Source organism: Sceloporus occidentalis, unplaced genomic scaffold (assembly GCF_023333645.1).
Source record: "Sceloporus occidentalis isolate IW3139 unplaced genomic scaffold, rSceOcc1.0.p SCAF_18, whole genome shotgun sequence".
Taxonomy (NCBI): Eukaryota; Metazoa; Chordata; class Lepidosauria; order Squamata; family Phrynosomatidae; genus Sceloporus; species Sceloporus occidentalis.
The window spans coordinates 192,173-216,558 of record NW_028316998.1 but is presented as its reverse complement, the minus strand read 5'-3'; the positions used below and the strand labels follow the sequence as shown (position 1 = coordinate 216,558).

The 24,386-nt window shown below is 39.0% G+C and overlaps 1 protein-coding gene across 1 annotated transcript; it reads left to right on the top strand.

The window, feature by feature from the left end:
* Window positions 1–9,789: 9,789 nt before the first annotated feature.
* On the top strand, window positions 9,790–23,876 carry LOC149302516 (exocyst complex component 3-like). The gene is made up of 12 exons (XM_089482342.1): window positions 9,790–9,933; window positions 12,266–12,485; window positions 12,671–13,352; window positions 14,421–14,538; window positions 14,912–15,037; window positions 18,783–18,883; window positions 19,475–19,585; window positions 20,207–20,354; window positions 21,636–21,758; window positions 22,205–22,366; window positions 23,189–23,316; window positions 23,702–23,876. Exons 1-12 carry the CDS (start codon window positions 9,790–9,792, stop codon window positions 23,874–23,876), a joined length of 2,238 nt encoding a protein of 745 aa, XP_089338468.1.
* Window positions 23,877–24,386: the final 510 nt, after the last annotated feature.

Genomic DNA, 24,386 nt, shown 5'->3' with positions numbered 1-24,386 from the left:
TATTTTTTCCCAGACCACATCTAATTAATTCATGTTGTTGACCACCTCCTATAAAGTCGATCCCTATATTATGGAGCTGTACAAACAAAAAAGGGGCCTGAAAAAAAAAAGGCCAGCGTTGCAACCCTAGTTAAAAGACTATATTCACACTTTATGACTGAGGTCATGTGGTGCAGTTGTAACTAGGCACCAGGTCCGATGGGAACCCAATGATTCTACATCCCTAAAAGCCAGATGTGTTACTAGGGGGTGGCTAAGGTGGTTGAAGCTACAAATGTTTTGTGCTGTCTTGGTGACCAAGAATAAGAGAGAGCACATTAGGAAGAAAGGAAATATTACAATATACGCATAGAATGAATAATGTGTGTTTTTCATTGTATACATATTACATAGCGAATAATTCTATGTATAACCAGCCTTTATACATACTGTTGCTGATGCAATATCACCACTATGTGGAAGATTAACAAGGATATTTGGACTTTTTGGGGCAAAAAATGGAGTAATTGTTGCATTCTCGATCATTTTGTACCAGTTTTGTACTTGCTTTTTAATGTCATGATATTGTGTAGTGTTTGTGGCGCATATAGAGTTGTGGATTTATTCTCTTAAGGCAGAGTTGGCTGGATGCTTGTGATTTTAACTCCCTTACTTATTATTATATAGGGCCAACACGTGCAGTTTTCTGTACCAAGAAGATCTGAGCGGATCATGTATAAAGCATACTGCATGTATAATGCCCAGCTCCTCCTGCAGCGGAATCTCACTTGGGTTAGGCCTTCATAATGTTCATTTAAGTCAAGGAGTTAAAATCACAACTTTTCTGCCAACTTTACTATCAACTATTGTTTTAATGAATAAACTCCAATGTGTATATATGGCAAAGCCATCATACTGGGGCTGAAATGGGTCCAAGCCCCTGATCATGTGAGAGTCTTCAGACACCATTGGCTGGAGCACCTGTTCCTGGTGTCTAGCTTAAGTGTCTTGCCTCTATGGCAAAAGTCTCTTTCTTGCTCCCTCACAGACCGTCTGCATTTCAGTGGCAGAGAATGAGACCGACACACCCCGACCCAGGTATGTAAATAGGGACAATGCTAGCGTAGGGCATAATATAGATTTATAAACGTGGCACCTTGCTTATTTGGTCAGCTGCTCTACTTCGGATGAAGTAGCTTTACATTTCAATTGCTGAGTGAATCTAAATATATCAGATCAAATTTTAGATAATCAAAATGCTACCATTACTGTTAATTAGGCCTAATGTTTTTTGTTTTTTTTTAATTACCCTGATAGTATTTAAATACAGTTATAGGTTTAAAGCGTATTAATTAATTAGCTACCTAAAGTTTGGCAGCCAAGGGTAATTCCAATGGAAGATTTTTCAGAGATATTAATCCTTTGCATAGCTCTATGCTGCCTAGCAGACTTTGTATTTACTGTATAAAAAAAAATATTAATATCTCTATTTTTTTACATTTGTTGATATTAAGAAAGATATTACTGCACAGCAACAATTTATTATTTAAAGTATAAGGTGCTTTGCTCTGGAATCAATACATTATTTTATGAGACTCACTGCTGGAAAATAATCCAGTAAGCTCATACAGTGTTATAATACATTGGGTCTCTCTTGAAATGTTTTGTCAACAAAAGTTTGTTATGTATGTTTTTTGCAAACTGAACTTCTAGCAGGAGACCTTAGACTGAAGATCCTTGCTCAAGACATTCTGACTTGAAAATGTCCAGGTTCCTCGGTTACTGCACCATCGTCTGCTTTAAAGGATAGTGCTACTTGGGAATATACATAGGAACTTTGTAAATGGGACTCTTCAAATATTAACCCTTTAATAGTCAATCACATTCTAATATTGTGACTCGCTAACAGTGCCAACCAGATGGTTCTAATAAAGGTCCTCATGAAAATGATTACCTTTCAGGAGGTAATGTATCCTGAATTAAGTCAACTGCAGGGATTTCAGTTGTGATATACCGGTAGGGAAAGCATCAACTGGAATACCCAGAGTAACTGTCCATTTACCGAGACCATACACTTTCTTAAGAACCCTTAAGGTCCCAGGTATAATGAAAATGCCTGTCCCTTCCTTATGAAATCACATACAAGATTCACAAATACACAAAGACAAAATGTCTTTTCAGCATTATTCAAAACTTGTAAAGTATGATAATAAAGTCCATACCTGCTTAACAAATGTCTTGAGTGGTCCAGTTAGTAAACCAGGAGTAACATTCTATCAGAAGAGCTGAGCATTACACTTAAAACTTACTAAAAGTAACTTAAGAGCTCTCCCTGGAGCAAATGAACCCTTCTTGTTGGATAATCTCACTTTACCCAGTCAGCAAGTTTAAATGTTAAAGGCTAAATACAGTTCAGTGAAGAAATCTTAAGGCCCCGGAGAGATGCCATTGGATTCTGGACAATTAAGACTTTGAAATATGCAAAAGTCCTACTTTTTTGCTATGTAAATAGCCAGGCTTTAATTCTTGCCTTCTGCCCCTAGATGAAAAAAGTCACTGTAGGTGCAAACTCAGATAACTCTCTGAAAATGAGTAAAGCAAACTTGGTACACAGTATATAGTATTTGCATCTTCTCCATTTCATCAATTTTGGTATATCTGTCACACTTTTAGATCATCAAACTAATTTTAAAGTTAGACAAAGATAACCAGAGTAAACACAAAATACAGCTTTAAGGTTAGTGTTCATGATTGTACAATAAGAAAAGGCTTGTCTCACATTTGCCAAAAACATCCTGATGACACCCAAGATTATTGGGATAATATTCTGTGGACTGATAAGTGAAAGGTAGAACTTTTTGGAAGACATTGGGTCCCATTACATCTGGTGTAAAGCTAACAAAGCATTCTACAGTAAGTACATCAAACCAACAGTCAAACACAGTAGTGGTAGTGTGGTGATCTGCATGATGTCAATCAGAAAATCCTGACAGAGAATGTCCAGCCCTCAGTTTGTGACCTAAAGCTTAAGCACAGTTGGGTTCTGAAGGACAATGATCCAATGTGGCTGAATTAAAACAATTCTACCAAGAAGAATTGGCCAAAAATTAATCCACAGCAATATAAAAAACTCATTGTCAGTTATCACAGATGTTTGATTTCAGTTGTTGCACAACCAGTTATTAGGATTAGGGGGCAATCACTTCTCCACATGGGTTATATAGGTTTTGATTAACTCTTTATCTTCAATAAATTATCATTTAAAGGCTGCATTTTGTGTTTACTTTCCTTGCATTTGCCTTATTTTAAAATTAATTGGATGATCTGAAACATTTAAATGTTGTTACATTATCTTACTATTATATCATGCCCTGGTGATCTTATCACGCTAGACATTACGCAATTAAATGTAGTTTTCATTTTCCTTATTTTGCTTGTACCCCAAACAAAGGAACTATATTAACCATATTAAACTTTGTTAAGTACAACCCGATGATGAAAAAAAGTGATCCATTTGCCCAATTTAACCAGAATCATGTGAACTGGTCACCTTCCACTTCCAATCCCTTCAGTCAAGTCTACTCGCCAACTCCCTTGTTGTGGTCTTTCTGCCTACTACAAGCAGCAGGAGAGGGAGAGCTCCAGGCAGACTGACCTAGTAAGCCATCAGGTAGGGTGATACTGAAATCAAAGAAGGCTAAGGAGTGTTCCTAAACTGGATTCCCTTTAATGTTGTATAATAAAACTTCTCACTTCCGTATGACACAACTATCAGTTGGATTTATCTAAAATCTATTGTTTTAGAACATATTAAAATATACGACCTTATATTAGTGACTAAAATGCTCTGCATTTTATCTATTTTTTAAGAGAACAGCTAAACTAGATTTTGTTTCATGGCCTCTGTATTTTTAATGGTTAATGTAGACATTTTTGGTGTGACAGGGGTAGTTTTACTTTTGTTAAAAAAAAAAAAGTGGAGTAAAAATTATGCTTTTAAGGCTAGGTTTCCATTTGGTTTTTTTTGCTAAAAACGCCTATAAAAACGCCAATAGCGCCACCTGGCGTTTTTTTTGTGAAAAACGGCTGCAGCCAGATGTTAGCTGTAATTCAATAGGAAATCGCAAAATGCCATTTCCACTTGGCGTTTTTCTGTTTGGCGTTTTTTCAGTCCTCTTTGGCGTTTTTCTGCTTTTTTGGGCTCTGTGGCAGTTTTTCAAAACTGCAGCATGTTCACACTCTGGCGTTTTTTGCAAGAAATCTTGGCTTTTTTTCTCCAATAGAAGTCTATGGGAGAGAAAAAACGCCATGAAAAAGCCATGTGGGTTTATTGCCTTGGCGTTTTTTATGGCGTTTTTTCCACAGTTACAATGCAGAGGATGGACCCAGTATCTGTGTGTCCTACGAGAAATAGGCTGAAAACAAACTGTTTCACACAAAACAAAGTCCTGGACTGGTTCATATTGAATTTTACACCATTTGGAACAAACATGCCATTACAAACAAACATACGCGACCGGATCCTGCGTGCCAAAAGCAACAGCAAACAATTTGCACCATCATTTGGGGCCAATCTTCCCAGAGGAGCAGACATTCGGAATAAAGCATGCCTTACAAACCACAGAAAAGTGACAAAAGGGTCTACCAAGTAAATGACATCAGGAGAGGGCAGATACTTGCCATTTATCCTAATCCCTTTTAGCTGGGTGAAACTTCTAACTTGTAAAGGCTGGAAAAACTGCCTAAGGTCAAAAAAAGCAATTTCCACAGAAAGGCTAAAACGCCGGAAAAAACTCCAGAAAAAAACGCCAAAACGCAGGAAAATGCAGTGGCAGTTTTCTTGGCGTTTTTCATCAAGAAAAAAAACGCCGGACAAAAACCCAAGTGGAAACCTAGCCTAATGGTAGTGTGAATTTTTAAAACTAATCTTTCAGGACACTGAGGTTACTTTTTCAAGGTCAATTAAAACCTGAAGAGGGGTACTGAATGTCATGAAATTCAGGAATACTATCGCCTCAGCCATTATAAAAACGCCTTGATTCCTGTCTGGTCTACTGGTTTACATGGCACCATTCTTTAATATTAGTGCGTCAAAATATCACATATCAGTTTCCCATACAGCTGGAAACTCACTGTAGCCGTTCCCATTTACATTTCACGCTCCGTGTACCTAATTCCTGGTGGTCACTGGCAGTTTTGCTGCCCCAGATAAATAGCGATTAGGCAACATTTTTTTTCTTCAAACCCACCACATTTTTATTTAATAGATTTTAAATAATGATTATTTAGCTTAACAGGGGACTTTATCTTTAAGTCGCCATTTCATTTGCAGCTTTGGCATAATGTGCTTAGCATGTTTTTTCTTGAAATATTTCAGTAAATACCTGTGATTTCTGGTCTAAGTGGATATGTGTGATGTTTATCGTTGTTAATGATTGCCATTCCAGCAAAGGTAACATTATACTCCTGAGTCTTTGGTCCTGATTGTTTTTGGGGGTAACTGTATGGGTCAGACACTGCTCTTCAGAAGATCAGAGTTCAAGCTAAAGCTCCTTGGTTAGTGTATAAATGAAGCAATTGTTTAACCACACAACTATTTAGAAAATTACCACTGATGCACTTTTCCTCTTCCCATAGCATACACCATGTGGTTCTGATCTGTCAAAGTGTAATAAAACCAGAAAGATGTTTACTTTGAATTGTGTGATCATTCCTACATATACGTCCTATAAACACATATTCAAGTTAACCCCCAGTTCCACAAGGACTGATGAGACACAACATAAGTTTTGTCAGATTTCATCTCCTTCATAACAATTGATGTGCCAGGCACATAAAAAAAAAACATACAGGTAAAGACAATTGACATACCTGGCACTAAATGTGGCCTAAGAAACTGGTCAATGATCGCAGAAATACCACTCAACTGGTGTTGCTGCAATGCCTCGTTATCGAGACATTCATCAACAACAAAAAATAATCAGGGGCACTGTGTGATCACATTTGCCTTATAGAAAGGCAGCATGCCTTACAAATGTGGTGCTGCCCATCTACAGCATAGAGAGCTTCAGAAGCAATCAGTGGGTAATGGGTGTGATGACTGGGTGTGATAGAGATGATCCCTAAGTGGGATAGGTGTGAGTTTTGATGTGTAACGGCTGGGTGTGATCGACATGAGGGTTATGCCTGGGTGTGAGGTATGATGGGCATAAGTTGTGATAAGTGGCTGGGTGTGATGTGTGTGAGGTGCGATGGGCATGATGAGTGATGGCTAGGTGCGATGGTTTTGTTGGTTGGACATGTGTGATGGGTTAGTGTGAAGTGCATGAGATGGGGTGGCAGGGTGTTATGGGAGTGAGCTGCGATGGGCATAAGATGTTGCTGAACACATATTGAAATGTTGCTTCACAGTAACCCTTTAAATTCTCAGTAAATGTGTGCCTATGTGACAAAATTGCCAAAATAAATTTACCTTTATAACAAAGATTTGTGGTAAAATGGCTGCATTAAAAGTGTCAAAATACCTCAAGTTGAATATTTTGGGTTGTCTACTTTTCTATATATGTCTCCAGGGATTTAAGACAGATAGTGTTATAATATCGCTAATTTTGAAATGTGTGGAAATTTTTTTGAAATAGCAATATGAGCAATAGAGAGCAAAGGTGTTTTTCAACATACTTTATTTATTATTTTTTTTTATATTAAATTAGATAATATGATCAAAATAATGGTATCTAATGAAAGCTCTTCTTGTTCTGAAGAATATGTACACAAAATGCTGGTACACAAAATGAGAAAAATTACAGCTAAACACAAACAATGCGGAAATGTAAAAAGAGCCGTCTTCCCCAAGATTCCAAAGTTTCAAAACAGTCCGGTCATGTAGGGGATAAACAGCTACGGACGTCCTCGGGTGGTCTCCTGGTGCTAATTGTATGCCATGCTTGGCACTATTGTCATTAGCGCGGTCGTTATATTCTCTGGTGTACAGATATTTCTCCCAAAGTTTTTTTGGGTTGATTTTGGTCTGTTTCGGCATTCCTGTAACTGCTAATTTTCCGGTGTCCATATCATGAGCAGCTCTGCCCACAAAACGTGGGTGGTTTGTGATGTCAAGCCACCCCTTACTCATGTTGTGTGGCTGGCAACACAACATTATGGGGAAATCCACACAACTTTGTGGACTGGCAATGACAAGGTGGCCCTGGCACTTTTACAACACAAATATGGTTGATGGCGGGATACGCATGGTTTTAATGCCTGTGTACTGTGCGGCTGGGTGTATCCAGCCACTGGCCGCACACTGCAGTCGCTGGAGCATCAGTTCTGGTGAATGCGTGCCACAGCGTGCCGGTCCTGGAGAACAATGCATTCTGGCAGGTCTTAATAAAATTTCCCTCATACAACATCCTGGTTTCTGAAGCAGAAAGTGAGTGACATTCCATCCCACCACTCAGCACACAGAGAAGGCAGACGCCTTGGGTCGCATCCTTTTCCCAGTTTATTAGTACTTAGTGCCTACTGTATAACAGCCAGAAAAAACATTCTTACTAAAGTCATACAATAATACATTTAATAGCGTATCCCGAGGGACAATAGAAGGGAGGTGAAAAGCTTTAAAAACCCATCTAAAAATGAGCCGCATACAAAAATCTCAAAAAGCGTCTCAACCCTTGCTAAATAGCAACTCTCATAACAGCTGCTACAGTTTCCCATACAAACTGCATTATTTTCGCACAATCTAAGAGGAAATGACACGAAAACATTTGGCGCCCGCAAACACCCACACAGAGCAGGAAGCAAGCATTAACGGAATCCAAACCTTATCAAAGATGGCCGCTGCGAGAACTTCGCTATGTAAGGTTGTTTGACCGTCACGGCGATCCATACACCAACAGTCCTTGTGACGGAGAGTGTCATAAGCAAAAGAGAGACGAAACCGAATAGTGGCTGAACTCAGTGTAAATATTTATCGCTTATTTTTACCCAAAAATGAAGGCGGAGTGGTATAATATGTTCATTAGGACATCATATTGTATGGGCGAGTAATAACTAGTGGTTTAGGAGGGTCATTTATAGAGGGAGGTGTATGTTGACAGTTTGGGGAGCGTTATTGTGTGATTTTTCCATCCAAGGTGTGTTCTCCTATGCTGTTTTCGTTAGCTAGGGCCTTCTGCGTCTTGCTGTGCTGTTTATTGATCTTATTTATTGGGCATTTGCTGCACCCCATATGCCATTTTCTTTTAGTGCATTTAACGAAATGGGCAGAAGTAAGAAGATCAGATAGGGCGGCCTTTATGTCTGGGGTTGTAAAGTTAAGTGTCTGGGAACTTTTGAGTTAAATGATGACATGTAGATCCTAGAGGTTGGTGTTATTGGTGACTGTTAGTTTAGCTGTTAAGAAACTTGAGCAGTTATGGTTGCCCATCTTTTATTATGTTTTTAATGAGCATATTTTTATCAAATTATTGTATCGATAACATATATATATATATATATAAACATATTGTACTAGATAAGTGGAGCAGTCTCCCAGGAGAGGTGGTAGAGGCTAATACATTGAGTGGATTTAAACATACATGGGATAGAAATAAAGCTATCCTGAATCTAAGACAAGACCAAGGACTGATTAATAAGAAAAATTGCCAGACTAGATGGGCCGAATGGATCTTATTCAACAACCCGAAAGTGTTGAGGGCCCTGCTTGTTTGTTTGTATCGTACATCACTGGTGTTAAATCACACGCTGTATGCTGTTTTTCTTCATTTATGAGAAATGCATCTTGGGAAATTTTTTTGTAAAAAAATCATTATTACTTTATTTTGAAAACATTGTTTTTAAGTCCCGCATTCAATATATTACTCTTTAATTCAAGGCTAGTAAAATCCCAAGGGACCAGTGGTCATGGCACCTAGATTTTTTTTTTTAATTTTTTTTAGATCTGGCTCGTAATGTTTTCTGAGTAATGGTTATGTGGATGAATGTTTTGAACACTAGACTGCACCAGTAGTCCATTTCAAAGGTTTCATAGAGACACGTGTATGACTATTAGACTTTTCGGGTTGTTCTAAAACATTCATTTGCCTTATTGAGCAGAATATACAGAAGATGAGCAATGTCTTGTGTATATATATATAAACGCGATGTTGCCTCTGCTTATTTAGATAATGGAGTTTATTATGTACACATACTTTGTCATACGTCACATTTAGGCGATAATGCACTTTTGGTTAGATATCATTTTACTCTCATACTTCATATGATGGTGTTATGTAATCAATAGTGTGAGTGTTTATGTATATTGTGTGTGTATAGATGGTATAAGTGGCTACCTAGTCGGTGATAGTGTGTGTGTGTGTATATATGTATAATGTGTGTGTATAGATGGTGTAAGTGGCTACCTAGTCGGTGATAGTGTGTGTATATATATGTATAGTGTGTGTGTGTGTGTGTATAGATGGTGTTAGTGGCTACCTAGTTGCTGATAGTGTGTATGTGTGTGTGTATGGATGGTGTAAGTGGCTTCCTAGTTAGTGATAGTGTGTGTGTGTATATAGATGGTGTAAGTGGCTTCCTTGTTAGTGATAGTGTGTGTGTGTGTGTGTGTGTGTGTGTATATAGATGGTGTAAGGGTTGTGTGTGTGTGTGTGTGTGTGTATAGATGGTATAAGTGGCTACCTAGTTATTGATAGTGTGTGTATATGTGTAATGTGTGTGTGTGTAGATGGTGTAAGTGGCTACCTAGTTGGTAAACTGTTATATTTTTCTTAATTATTCCCACAATTATTTTCTGCTTTATCCAAGCTCAGAATGGAGGACCCAGACAGGGAAGCCATGGCCACTGCAGTTCAACGAGTAGCTGGGATGCTGCAGAGACCAGATCAGTTGGATAAGGTAGAGCAGTACCGCAGAAGGGAGGCCCGCAAGAAAGCATCTGTAGAGGCTAGGTTAAAGGTAAGTTGGCGAAAGCATGCACCTCTGCGTGTTCTGTGGCGATACGTACTTTGTATTCATATCAGTAAATAAAGCACATGTACTATAGTGGTTAAAGGTTAGTTATTTACATTTATGTATGTTTAGAAATAGAATGCAAGTGATTTTTTTGTTACAATTTGCCATAGATAGTGTTATGATAGATATGTGTCTCACATATGCAAATCCTGTCACTATTAATTATCGGAAGACTGCACCAACAATATTAATACAAAGAGATTTTATCTCTGACCCTTAATTCTTTCAGATCACAAAAATGTATAGTTATTTAAGATATAATTTATTGTGCACTCACAAGTTGTTTGGGGAAAAGGCAGCACTCACAAGCTGTTTAGGGTCAAAGGTGGCACTGTGAGAGATGTTGCTTGGTGAAGTTGGGGGCCCCTGGAGCAATTTTCTAGTTACGCTCCTGGTTTCATATATTAGCAATTATAGCTATTCTGTGGTACATTTACTGATCAGCAATTCATAGCATATTCAGCATACTTGATTAGATAGCTATTTCTTTATTCTCCATGTAAAGAGAAAAAAAATCTTTATATGATTTAAAGAAAACAAGTTGGCTCTGACTTCATCTAGTTGTGTGAGTCTAAGCCAAGATATAACAATACGTGGTTTTTAGCCTAAAATATCTGACAATGGAGTGCAGCCTTCATTTGTGACAGATTTAAAGATCACTTAAGTATTTCTCTGCAGTCTCTTTTGTGCATCACCATTCATGCTTATGTTTGACATTTGTGGAACATAGAGAGGGAGAGGCATATACTAACATAGAAACATAGAAAGCGACGGCAGATAAGAACCAGTAGGCCCATCCAGTCTGCCCAACCTCTGAGTACTTTCCTTTAGTACTTGCCCTTATCCTATATCTAGCTTGGCCTTATGCCTATCCCATGCTTGCTTAAACGACTTTACTGTATTAACATCTACCACTTCCGCTGGAAGGCTATTCCATGCGTCCACTACCCTTTCCGTAAAGTAATATTTTCTGATGTTACCATTAAACCTTTGCCCCTCTAGTTTATGGTTGTGTCCTCTTGTTGTGGTAGTATTTCTCCTTTTAAATAAACTATCTTCCTTTACCTTGTTGATTCCCTTTAAGTATTTAAATGTTTCTATCATATCCCCCCTGTCCCATCTTTTTTCCAGGTTATATAGGTTAAGATCCTTTAACCTGTCCTGGTAAGGTTTATCTTGTAATCCATAAACCATTTTAGTAGCCCTTCTCTGCACAACCAACTTCTCCAACATTTCTATATCCTTCTGGAGATACGGTCTCCAGTACTGTACACAATACTCCAAGTGAGGTCTCACCAGTGCTCTGTACAACGGCATGAGCTCTTCCCTCTTTCTACTGCTAATACCTCTCGCTATACAACCAAGCATTCTGCTAGCATTACCTGCTGCTCTACTGCATTGTCTGCCTACCTTTAAATCCTCAGAAACAATTACCCCTAAATCCCTTTCCTCACACGTTGAGGTTAGGACACTATCAAATATTCTATACTCTGCCCTTGGGTTTTTATGCCCCAGGTGCATTACTTTGCATTTATCCACATTAAATGCCAATTGCCACAGCTCTGACCATTTTTCCAGTTTACCTAGATCGTTTGCCATTTGGCTTCTTCCTCCAGGAACATCAACCCTGTTGCAAATTTTTGTATCGTCAGCAAATAAACATACCTTTCCATCAAGGCCATCTGCAATATCACTACTAAAAATATTAAAGAGAATGGGTCCAAGTACAGACCCCTGAGGTATCCCACTGGTAACAAGACCTTGTTCTGAATATACGTCATTGACTACAACCCTCTGTTGTCTGTCACTCAGCCACTCCTTAATCCATTCAACAACATTGGGATCTAAACCCAGAGATTGCAGTTTATGTATAAGTCTTCTATGTGGGACAGTGTCAAAGGCCTTACTGAAATCCAGATACGCAATGTCTACTGCAGCACCTTGATCAATTACTTTAGTCACCCAATGAAAACAATCAATAAGATTTGTTTGGCATGATCTTCCTGAGGAACCCATGTTTTTGATCTTGAAACCCATGTGACTTCAGATGTTCAACATTCTTTCCTTTAACATTGTTTCCATTAATTTCCCCACTACAGATGTAAGAGTTATTATGTACTATGGTTATTACACTTATTAATTTTTATTAATTTGGGCAAAATGTCACAAGCTGTCTCTCTATTACCACCCTACACGTGAATGTATACCTTCAGAGCACAATAAGCCTGCCCATTGCTTGGCACTCATGTTTTCAAATGTGTTCTTTGGAATTTAGGCAGCTATCCAGTCACAGCTTGATGGGGTGAGGACCGGCTTAAACCAACTTCACAATGCACTAAATGATGTAAAAGACATCCAGCGGTCCCTTGCAGATGTGAGCAAAGACTGGAGGCAGAGCATTAATACCATTGAGAGTCTGAAGGACGTGAAGGATGCCGTGGTCCAGCACAGTCAGCTGGCAGCTGCTGTAGAGAATCTGAAGAACATATTCTCAGGTAATTATGCGGCTTTCTGGGGTTCTGCAGTCCCTATTCGAAATCACATATTGTGTTAAATATCCTGTAATTCCAGATAAAGCTAATTTTTTTTTCTTTTTCTTTTTGGACCAATATTAAATTTTCTCCAGTTTTATAACCTGCTTGTGCATGAGTAATCTATCTCCCCATATCTTTATTTTTAGTACCGGAAATTGTGAAGGAGACGCAGGATTTAATTGAGCAAGGAGAGCTTTTGGATGCTCACAAAAAACTAATGGACCTGGAGTGCTCTCGTGATGACCTCATGTATGAACAGTACCGCATGGACAGCAAGAACATACACGACATGAACCTAATCAAGAACTACTTTGGGAAAGTGCAGCACCTGTCGGAAGAGTTGGCCAAACAGCTGTGGCTGGTAATACAAAGGGCAATAACCACTGTCCGTAAAGATCCCACCCTGCTTGTGTCGGTAGTCCGAATTATTGAGAGGGAGGAAAAGATTGACCGCCGGATGATGGATCGCAAAAAGCAGACTGGTTTCATTCCACCTGGAAGACCCAAGATGTGGAAGGAGAAAATGTTTGATGTTCTAGAGAAAACAATTGTGAGCAGAATCGAAGGAAGTCAGGCTGACACAAGGGAATCTGATAAGATGTGGTTAGTGCGCCATTTAGAAATTATCCGCCGCTACCTGCTCGATGACCTCATAATAGTGAAGAACTTAATGGTGCAGTGTTTCCCGCCTCATTACAACATTTTCAACAAGGTGTTGGATTTGTATCATCAAGCCCTATCATCTCGAATCCAGGAACTGGCCTCAGAAGAGTTGGAAGCTAATGAAATTGTTAGTCTCCTTACTTGGGTTTTAAACACATATCAAAGGTGAGGAAGACCATTTTTCTTTCATGGGTATGATTTTCACACATGGAAAAATGTCACTAGCCTGTAGATGCTGATGTACTCAGTCGGATGTTGTATGCCTGTACGTGTGTGTGAGTGAAAGTACTGAATTCACACACAAAGTGGATTACCAGGTGTGATTTAAACATGTGCCTGCCTCTTTATAACACTATCGGAAGCTGCATTAAAACGTAATATATTTTGCAGAATTAATTTTTGATTTGTGTGGTTGTGTAGTTTTGTTTATTACGGTATACTTAATAGAATAAACGGAGGTCACTCAGATAATAGCCAAGCAGAAAAAAATTGGGAAAAAAATAGATTGCAAGGTACTTGTATAGAAGCAGGTATAAGGCATATCTGGGGGGGGCGAGTGGCATATAGGGGATATAAGGCATATCTGGGGGGGGCAGAGTGGCATATAAGGCATATCTGGGGGGGGTAGAGTAGCAAGCCATGGGGAAGATGTGCATAATGGGGGGCAGGTTGGCAAATTAAAGGAAATAAAAACAAAAATCATAGTTCTTATTAAATATGAAAAAACATGTGAATTAATATTTACTAGTAAAAGTTTTTTCCTATAGAGTAGTCTTATATTCAGACTTTTTTTGTTTCCTAAATTAATATTCAAGTTTTGGGGGGTCGTCTTATAATCAAGCAAATACAGTAATTCAAAACACTCACCATGCAGAGTACATAATGCTTTAATAAGACATTGCGGTTATGCACAAGGTCCCAAATCGACTCATACCTCATTGTAAAGAGTTTAAGCATCCCACATTTCTCATGACACTGTATGTAGAAGAGATGCACAGACAGACAAAACACCTACAGACAGGGCATACTTAATCCTCTCTTTTAATTTGAAAGTAATCTCCTTAATATTTTTGAAGCTCTGTCATTATAATGCTTGCTTTGTTAACACAAGAACCCAGTATCGGCATAATGAACAGCAGAGCCTGTGTTAATCTAATTTATATTATGCTGTGTCCAATAATTGCAATAAAGCTAGATTGGTGTATAATCTGCTGCATTCTTACTTCATCACAGCTCAGAAATGATGGGGAATATAGAGCTGATGCCAGAGGTAGATGTGAAGACAATGAAGCCTCTTCTTTCCCAAGAGGTAGTGGACCAGCTCCTTCACATGTACATGGCAACTCTAAGAGTAAGTCACGTTTATTGGAGTACAATTTCAGGCCGCCTGGTGAAACGGGGTATCTTGGTAATGTTTAAAGGAGAGTGTGTTATTTTCTTGTGTATTTGTCTATGTAATTCACTAATGAAAAGGTGAGTATTGCTTTGTGTTCCCTTTCATCTTACATATTTATAACCAAGGGTAAGAGGTCCGTGACCTCAGACTTATTGGCATTCCTGAGTCACCAAATCTTGTTGCACTGTATGATCTAGTCACTGTTCCCATTGTATGCTTTAGTAATGACTGTTTATTAGAATACCAAACTATGACGCTGTTACTTATTTCATTTACACATTCAGCAACGTTGGCATATTAATTTTATTGTGGTCTGTTTAACTTTCAGTCCAACATTATTGGCTGGTTGAGAAAGGCCCTGGAGACGGACAAAAAGGATTGGGACGGTGCTACAGAGCCAGAAGCTGACCAGGATGGATATTATCAGACCACGCTACCAGCTATTGTTTTCCAGGTAATGTCTCATGACAGTCCGGTCTGTCTCTCACTGAGAGCCCCGTCTGTGCCTTTTCACTGATACCTGAAATTCTGCCCATTCACTGGTAACATTGAACGGTGTGATCAATAAAACATGGATACAGAGTTCTGCTTCCTTTGTGATCAAAACATAGAGAAGAGGGCAAAAAAAGTTTCTCCCTTTATTTAAAATTGGTGTGGAAAAAACAAAAATTAGTTGGGAAAAAAATGACTAAATAAGTAGGTGCTAGTTAACAGGTTATATGAAAAACTAAAAACTTTTATATTTTTTAAAGATCTTGTGAGACTTCCATTATGAATGGAGGCATTGTGTTCTGAATGAACATTATGCTCTATTCATGTAAATTGAGTGCCGCTGAGCAACCAGCAGCCTCAGTTAAGCAAAAAAGAAAATAATAAAAGAAAAGTTATCCAGCGTTAGGCAGGATCGCCAGGGAAACGTCATTAACCCTCCATGTGCCGGAAATCTTGCGCAATCGCATCAAACTTCCTTTATGAATGGCTGCATCACGTTCTCATTGAACCATTCATGTAAAGTGAGCCTCAGCAAAGCAAAAAAAAATAAAAATAAATAATAAACAAAAATAAAAAAACAAGCAGGATGCCTGCTGATCTATAGTTTGAAAAAAAAAAAACTGTCTGATCCTTGCAATGAGAGTTGTGTCCACAAAAGCATGTGCGCAGAAAAAGAAAGGCTGATATACTTGTGAAAATGTATACTGTTTGTATACTGTATTGTCATTTAACCCGTAATTTTCTGTGTGCCTACCCTATACTGTGTGTGTTATGAAGTGAAATGACCGTGTCATGTAGTGTGCCCTGTAGGTTTCTAAAAATATACAAAAACCTATGCCTGTGGGGTATTTCTGTACTTTTGGTGATGCGGCCGAATACATGTTGCTGGGTTTCTCTGCAGTTACGTGTAATCTGTGCAAACAGTCCTTAAACAAAACATGGAAAGTCCGGTGAAAAAAGCAACAAAAACTAACATTATGGCTCCCTTTGCCAGGGATTGGTGACCAACTGGTTGCATAATACTGTATTGGCTCGATTATAGGCCGCACCTGATTATAGGCCACACTCTAAATGTTTGGTGCTATTTTAAAGAAAAAAAATATTTTTAAAGAAAAAATACACATAAATGGAATGGTAAAACTGTCATACATGTATTTTATCATTTTTGGTATCTATTATGCAGTTAGTTGAGCATATGTATAAACAGAAATTTGGAAAACCAATAGCCATTTTAAGGTCCCCCCTTGATTCATTCCTTACTTATAGATATTCCTCTCTGTCCCCCCCCCCGACTTACCAATGCACCCCCAGACTCCCTGGTGTCTATTGGGCTGGCCAGTGGACGTCTGCACGATGCACGCAGGCAACCTCCATTGGTAGCACTTCCACGGGGGCTTCTATGACGGAGAAGTGCCGGCAGCATCACTGAAGCCGGTGAACGTGCAAGTTGGGATCATGGCCGGCTTTAGGTGTTTAGGCACCCTGTGCGGGCCACCTCTGTGGTGCCCCATCATCACCCCCATAAAAACCCTTTCAACAGTTTTGTTTCCATTTTATACCACTAAGGGGCGGTCTTGTCTAAGGAATTAATTAATAGAATAATAGAACACACTGGTGCCAGGAATGTACTAATTGTTTGTTTTAAAGTCCAATAGATAAGAAACAGTTTGTTGGCCTTCACACGTGTGGAATTTTCTCTCCCTTAAAAATACCATTGTTTGTGTGTATGTATATATAATATTAAATAACACACACGATACAATATAGTATTTTCCTATATAAAATATATATAAAAGAAAATTCTAGGTGTATAATATCTTACTAAAAATGAATAGTATGAAAAAGCTAAATTATAACTTACTTAAAACGTGATACCGACTTATTAGTTACTAATTAGTTTCAAATTCACTCATTCTCCCTAAATTTGCTCATAACCATCTTATTTTTTAGTTGTTTCACAAATTGTGATTATGGCATACTTGCTTAGATTTTCTTTGCCATTTCTTTGTTCTTGATGTAGTGAGGACAAAATTAGTTTCTACGTGGCTTAATACCATTACATATATTACGGTTGGTAAAGGTGATGGAAAACTCTTCCACTTAAAATTAAGGGGGTAGTAGAAGTATTATTAAACACTCATCTACAGACAAGTCAGAAGGCTTGTTTTTTCCCTCAGAAATCTCATGGTGCTGCCACAACCACAAGGGATTCTGGGTAGGCAAATGCAAATAAGGTCAACAATGATCACCTTTTCCCCTCTATATCCTCTTTATACATGGAACCCTAGTAAGTTTTACTAGTAAATATGAATTCATGTAAACAATATTTTCATATTTAATAAAAGCTATGATTGAGAAAAATATATTTTTTTTTTATTTGCCAACCTGCCCCCCCAGTTATGCACATCTGCCCCCAGGGTTGCCACTCTGCCCCAGAAATGCCTTATACCCCCTATTTGCCACTCTGCCCCATGATGTGCCTTTTAACCCTCTATATGCCACTCTGCCTCCAGAAATGTCTTATACCCTCCTATATGCCACTCTGCCCCATGATATGCCTTTTAATCCCCTATATGCCAGAGTGGCATATAGGGGGTAAAAAGGCATATCATGGAGCAGAGTGGCATATAGGGGGTTAAAAGGCATTTCTGGAGGTATATATATATATATATATATATATAACTGCTAACAGCAATCACACTCCTATCAAGCCAAGGCAGCCAGTACATGCTGGAACCTGGGGATGATAGGAGTCTGAGTACAGCCTCCCTATGCCATGCTACCACCACCACCCCCCTTACACATCCATACTAACACACACTCATTCACAAACATTTAAATACTCATTCATTCCATTAATCACACATACTTCACACATTAATCACAAAAAACCCTACCTCACCGCCTTACCTGAACTGCAGATCTCTCACTCGAAGACTTCTGCAGGGGCCCGGCTGTGCGAGCAACTTCTCTGGCCCCGCCCCCAGAGGAAGGAGGGGGGAGGCAGAGTTATGTGACACTCTGCTAGCTTCCTGTTCTCCTGCTGCTCGCGACCAAAGCCCGGTAAGCAGCCTGGCCCCAGCGGACATTTTGAGGTCTGATTAGAAGACGACCTCGATTATAAGACGAGGGGTATTTTTCAGAGCATTTGCTCGGGAAAAAAACCTTGTCTTATAATCGAGCAAATACGGTAATTGTCTGCTGTACAAAACAGCCTTTAGACAAAACTCTGGTAAGAGGTGCAGTAGCCAGATGTCCATGAGTGGTGGTTATTGTTGACCTTATTTGCATGTGCCTACCCAGAATCCCTTGTGGTTGTGGCAGCACCATGAGATTCTGAGGGAAAAACAAGCCTTCTGGCTTGTCTGGTGTCTGTAGATGAATGTTTAATAATGCTTCTACTACCACCTTTGTGATTTAAGGAAATGTCTCTGGCTCCATTTTGTTTCTATGTGAGTATAATAGGCTAAAATACAATATTCATATTTTTCCTTAACTATCTGTGCAGAAAACATTCCCATTGGCTTCAATGGGATCACTTTCCTATCTGTGATTGGCTGCTTCAGGCAGCTAAAAATGGTGCAGAAACCTAGCCATGTTCGTCTTGAATGTAAGAACTGCATGCCTTAAGCAAAGGTTGTTGAGTGACGGTTGCAATATGGCATGCTTCTGTGTAAAGTTGTGCTTTGTTCCTACCTTGATTCTAGATGTTTGAGCAAAATCTTCAGGTGGCTGCGCAGATTAGTGAAGACTTGAAAAAAAAGGTTCTTCATTTGTGCCTCCAACAGATGAATACTTTTCTGAACAGGTACATAGTTATTCCCCCTCATTCTTCAGCTCAGATTTGTTTCATTTTGCATGTTAGGTATACGATATTACAAGACAAACATCCCTGAATCTCTATGGTAATATTTTTGAATCAATTACCGCATTTATTTGATGCACTTCTGCATTGATAAAAAAAATCTACAAACTGATGATGTATCACAAATGTATGAGTACTTGTATGTTTGAATGTTAACAAAATGGGATGATGGTACCTCCCTTCGGCTTCAGTTGAGGTACCCAAGGGCTTGGTTTGCTCTCCCTTTGCACTACCTCACTTGGCAAACGAATCCCAACCTTTGGCTTTCAATACCACCTTTATGCCAATGACACCCAGATCTACCTATCCTCTCCTGATCTCTCTCCCTCCCTTTTGGGAGTTTGTTTACTGTAAGATTTGTAACTTCTGTGACTCTTCCACTACCATTCACATGGGCATCCATGAAGGACTTGCTGGAGGAATTACAATTGTTTTGCAAGCTTCCACAGGTTTATCCATTTGGTAGCTTGTTATATATTTATTATAAGTTTTTAAGCTATCTCTCCTTTTTTTTTTTTTTTTTTTTTTAACCAGGTACGCAGAGGAAGCACAGCTATATAAAGAGGAGCATCTGAGAAACCGCCAGCTTCCTGCATGTTATGTCCAGTATATGATCGCCATCATCAACAACTGTCAGACCTTTAAGTAAGAAGCACAAGCTGGTTTATTTAACAGTACTCTAGCTGAGATAATGGGCATGTGTGCCCCAACATCTTGACAATTTTTACAACTATGTACGCATAAAAGTGTCATAGAAGGTGAGCTGCAGTCCATGAGATCCCTATAAATCACAAAGGACTTTGTCAGCGTGGATAATTACACCATGAACAAGGTTTTTTTTTTTGTAAACTCTTAAAATCTTCACTTGTGTATTCAATTTCTAGTGTAGAGAAACTGTGCAATTGTAACTAGTGTATACTCACAAGAAAAAATACACACATACAGCAGAATAAAATACTTGGAAAATAGGAAGGATAAAACAGCTTGCTTATTAATGTTTCGGTCCCTGGATGCGTGGTGAGTGTGTTAAGTTGGTGGATCATCTAGATAAACTAGGCCATGTTAGGAAAAGGTGAGTCTTATACTACATATATTATCCATCAGCAACCTGGCACAAATAAACTGATCACTTTTCAATAATGTGATTCATTATTTCAGAAGTGAACAGTTCTAAAACTATAAATCTTGATACTGTAAGCATGCAGGACACGATATCAGCGTATCACTTGCACCAACCCTACCTACATGTTCTTTGCTGTTTCTTAGGGAGTCAATTGTCAGCCTGAAAAGGAAATACTTACGTCACGATGAGGATATGACGATGACAAGTTCCTTGTCTATGGACACCATCCTAGACAACATTGCCAACGATGGATGCAATAGCCTGTTAGATGAAGTTTTCATGGACTTGGAGGTGAGGACATGATGACTTAATTTTCAGGAAGACCTCAATGCCTCAGATATCTTCTATTTACTTGTTCTATACAGTGTGAAAATATCTATAAATGTCATACAGTATGGTTGAGTACATCATCAACGTGTATGTTTAAGAGACATTCCAATCTGTTTTCCAGTTACCTGATGGCTAAACGTGTGGTGGTTCATACTATTTTACCAGTAGTGGAAAGCACTTCAGAACTTCCTAGTTTGGGCAGCCTCACATCAATTGCCATGTTACAAATGTTAGCTAAGCATATAGTTCTAGAAAGCATCTGACCAGCCACCGGACATGTATCGCCCTGTCACATCTTGCAGAACACAAACCTATGATACTTAGAATTTGTCAGTGGAACTATATGCATATCCGAGTTAGAGATTTCATTGTACAGCAAAAGTGTCATGAAGAAGAAGTTGGCATTCACATACAAAACAAAATCATTTTCAGATATGCTGGTTTAGTTTTTTTGTCCGTCTACCTGACACAGGTATTAGAGGAGTGAAAAGTACTAGTTCTTTATATATACTTTATATATGATGATCTTGCTGACATTTGCTGAGCCGTACGTATCATATGTAGGTTTGTTTATCAGGTCTTTTGGATGAGCAGTATGAACTAATTTATGTCCGGTGTAGGGTAGAATCAAAGAAACATTAGAGCAGATTACGCAGCTCGCCCCGAATAGAATTACGTAAAGACGCCGATTAAGCCTATATGGGTGAAACGTGTTAGAAGAGGATTCTCTGTCTCTGTTCCTATGGATGTGTACATAAAATCTTTATGATTTTAAGGGACGTGTTGGCATCTTTACGTAATTCTATTCAGAGTGCACTGTGTACTCTGCTCTCTGATGGAGAATCAGAGCGGCTGCCCCCGCTTGAGGTCTCACAGAGTGTGGCCCACCCGGGTAAGAGATTGGCTACACGTTTGAAGAACCTTTGGTCTATCGATTGGAGCCGTGTTGGGTAGAAGCCTGCATTTGGAGAACACTTGTGACCCTAACATTTATAAGTGTAATAAAGGATCTCTGTGAAAAAAAAAAAATTAAACTGGTCTTATCACCATAGCAGCCATTTGAGTGTTCTTGCTAATTGTATTGTACCATTCCATTAGTTGCTATGGTGATAAAGCCATTATTCAAACTTTCCACCAGAATCACATATATACATATGTAAACATAACCCCCATTGTTTTGCACGCAGGTTGAATGGTAATAGAAAAAGGTTCTGCTTTTTCATAATTGTATTTCCTTCTTAGCAACATCTGTATGATTTAATGACCAGGAAGTGGCTAGGAGGATCAAATTCCGTGGATACCATCTGCGTCACCATAGAAGATTATTTTAACGACTTTGCCAGAATTAAAACCCATTACAAACAGGTACAAAAAGTGGCGTTTTTATGGAGCTTAATATCAAGTAGTACACTTCCTTCAATTCTATAGACGCTGTATATGTTTACTATAGAAAAGAATGTGAGATGGATCGCTTTATTTAGCCTTACATGCCATTGTAACCGAATACTTTGACTGCAATTGGCAAGGATAACACAAGCTTAGGATAAAACCATATAACTTAGGGTTAAAAACCCTAAAAAAAAAACCATCCTGTTTGCTTCTTTAGCTGCATTTTGGACTAGAACTTCCTTAACTCTCAGCCAAACTCACAATTTTGTGCCATTTGTTTCCATTCTGTTGACTACTTATTACGAATTACTGTATGCTATTGCATATTATTTGATGGCTTTTGTTTTTCAAATGCTGAACCCTTTAAAGTCAAATAATGTGTGCCACTTCTGGTATTAAAAATACAGTTTTCATCTTTATAGGAAATGACAGTCAAAGCCCACCGAAAGGTGGTGACGGAGTACATTAAAGCAATAATGCAGAAACGCATTGCCTTCAGAAATGCTGAAGAGCGCAAGGAAGGAGCTGAAAAGATGATCAAGGAAGCAGATCAGTTCAAATTTCTGTTTAAGCGCCTTGCTTCTGTAAGTCTACAGGCCTTTAAAGTACATTGTAGAACCGTAATGAAAAAGCACGGTGATTTGTTCCTGCTTGGTTAGTGGATTTTCCCACCCTTCTTGACACCATAGACAGGCTTGTGTGAATCCATAAATTAATACTTTCTTATATTGCATCTAAGCCGCTGACCCTGAAAATTCAGACTATAACCTCTTGTACTGACATATACTTCCCTTCTGTCAAATCCCTTAGTCCTTCCTGATAATTGTAATGTTTTAGTAGCCTTCCGAACCCTGTAAACAGAATGTCTCTATCCCTCTGCAGAAGAGGTTTCCAATACTCCTGCTTCTCCTACACGCTGATTAACTCTCTCTGGCTTCCCTTCTGTTGAGACCTAACCATTTTGATTGCTGAAGTTTCTCAGCATTTGTTAACTTGTGGCAGGCTGCATGTTTCCAGAATCTTCTCTGTTAAGCACAGGTGGATAAACCAATAAGTGTCTCTCACATGTGTGCTAATCGATGGACTGCTTTGCAACTGTTGGCAACAGAAGTTGAAAAGGTCTGCTTGAAAGCACTACAAGTTTCACCATCCATTTAGTGAATGTGATTGGAGAGTTCTTACGGCCTCTATATATAGGTCGCATCCTCAGAGTAGGGGTAAAAGTTAACTGGGAGAGTGAGAAAGAGATATGCCAAGATAATATGGAAATGGTAAGAGGCGGGAAAAGATCCCTTAGGCTGGCATACGGATGGCTGTTATGCAGCGTAATAAAGAATATATTTTATTACAACATATTTCAAGTGTTTTCATTCCTTCCCTTTCTGTGTTTTTGTTACCTCACCCAGGGTTTTGGTGAGGAGACGGATGGACTCTGTAATACCATTATAGACATTGCTGAAGTAATAAAGCTCACAGACCCCTCACTCCTCTACCTGGAAGTCTCCACTCTGGTCTCCAGATATCCCGATCTCAGGTAAGGGTCCTTTCTGTATTCTGGGACTCCTTCCCCTCTTTTCTGAGGACTCGTAGCATACAGCCTATCATTGTTTGTATATGTTCTGAGGAAAAATGGCTATTAAAAGAGCACACCAGCACTTCTTATGTCAAATACCCCTTAGGTTAAGCCATAAGTAAGTCTTAATTAATCAACTCTTCCCGTACACTGGGAGAGGTAAACCTTCTGCTGTTTGACGTGACTAGAGTAAGCAGAACCCTCTGGTGAGGTCATCCTTTCCATAAGATAGCGGTTGTGGCCATCTGATCCACAAACGCTGTTACTATAAGTGGGCTGCTAAAGTAAGGTTGTTTGCAATGTTATGTATAATTGTTTACATTTCACTATTTTTTGTTTGTTTTAGAGATGACCACATAGCCACTCTTCTTGCTGTTAGAGGGGATGCCAGCAGGGAGATGAAGCAAACCATCATAGAAACTGTGGAACAGAGTCAGAGGCAGCAAGGCCCAAACTACACACCAATATTCAAAGACATTGTCCCGAGCGCTGCACTAAGCGTGCCAAAACTCCTCAAGTGATTACCAGTGTGTACGTCATCCTGTACTCGGGATGCTTAGGTCATTTAGTGTCGAACCAGGATGACGATTTCTCTGTTTCGGACTCTGAGGGTGCAATTTGTAGCTATAATTATATGCGGTTTGGGCCATTTAGTTTATGCAGTGGGCACTTTACAGACTTTCATTGGGGCAGTAAGTGGGTACTAACACAGATTTTGTTTTCTCTTGTTACAATAATGATATATCAGAGTTTAATATCAGATGCTGTATTACAGGGGTTTTGTCAACATGTGGGACTTAAAACGATTTGTGGACTTTTCTGCGTTTTTCTTTTTCCGGGACACCGATATATCTGTGCATCCCTAGTAACTGGTTATCAACTGCAAATTACCCATTTTAGCAGAAATTGACAGCATTGTAGCCGCTGAAAAAACAAGGTAAGTGATATTACCTCTGTACCTACGAAAAGTACTAATAAACCCAACGGGCTGGGGGCGAGGGTCTAGGCATTTTACAGCATTAAACACCCAT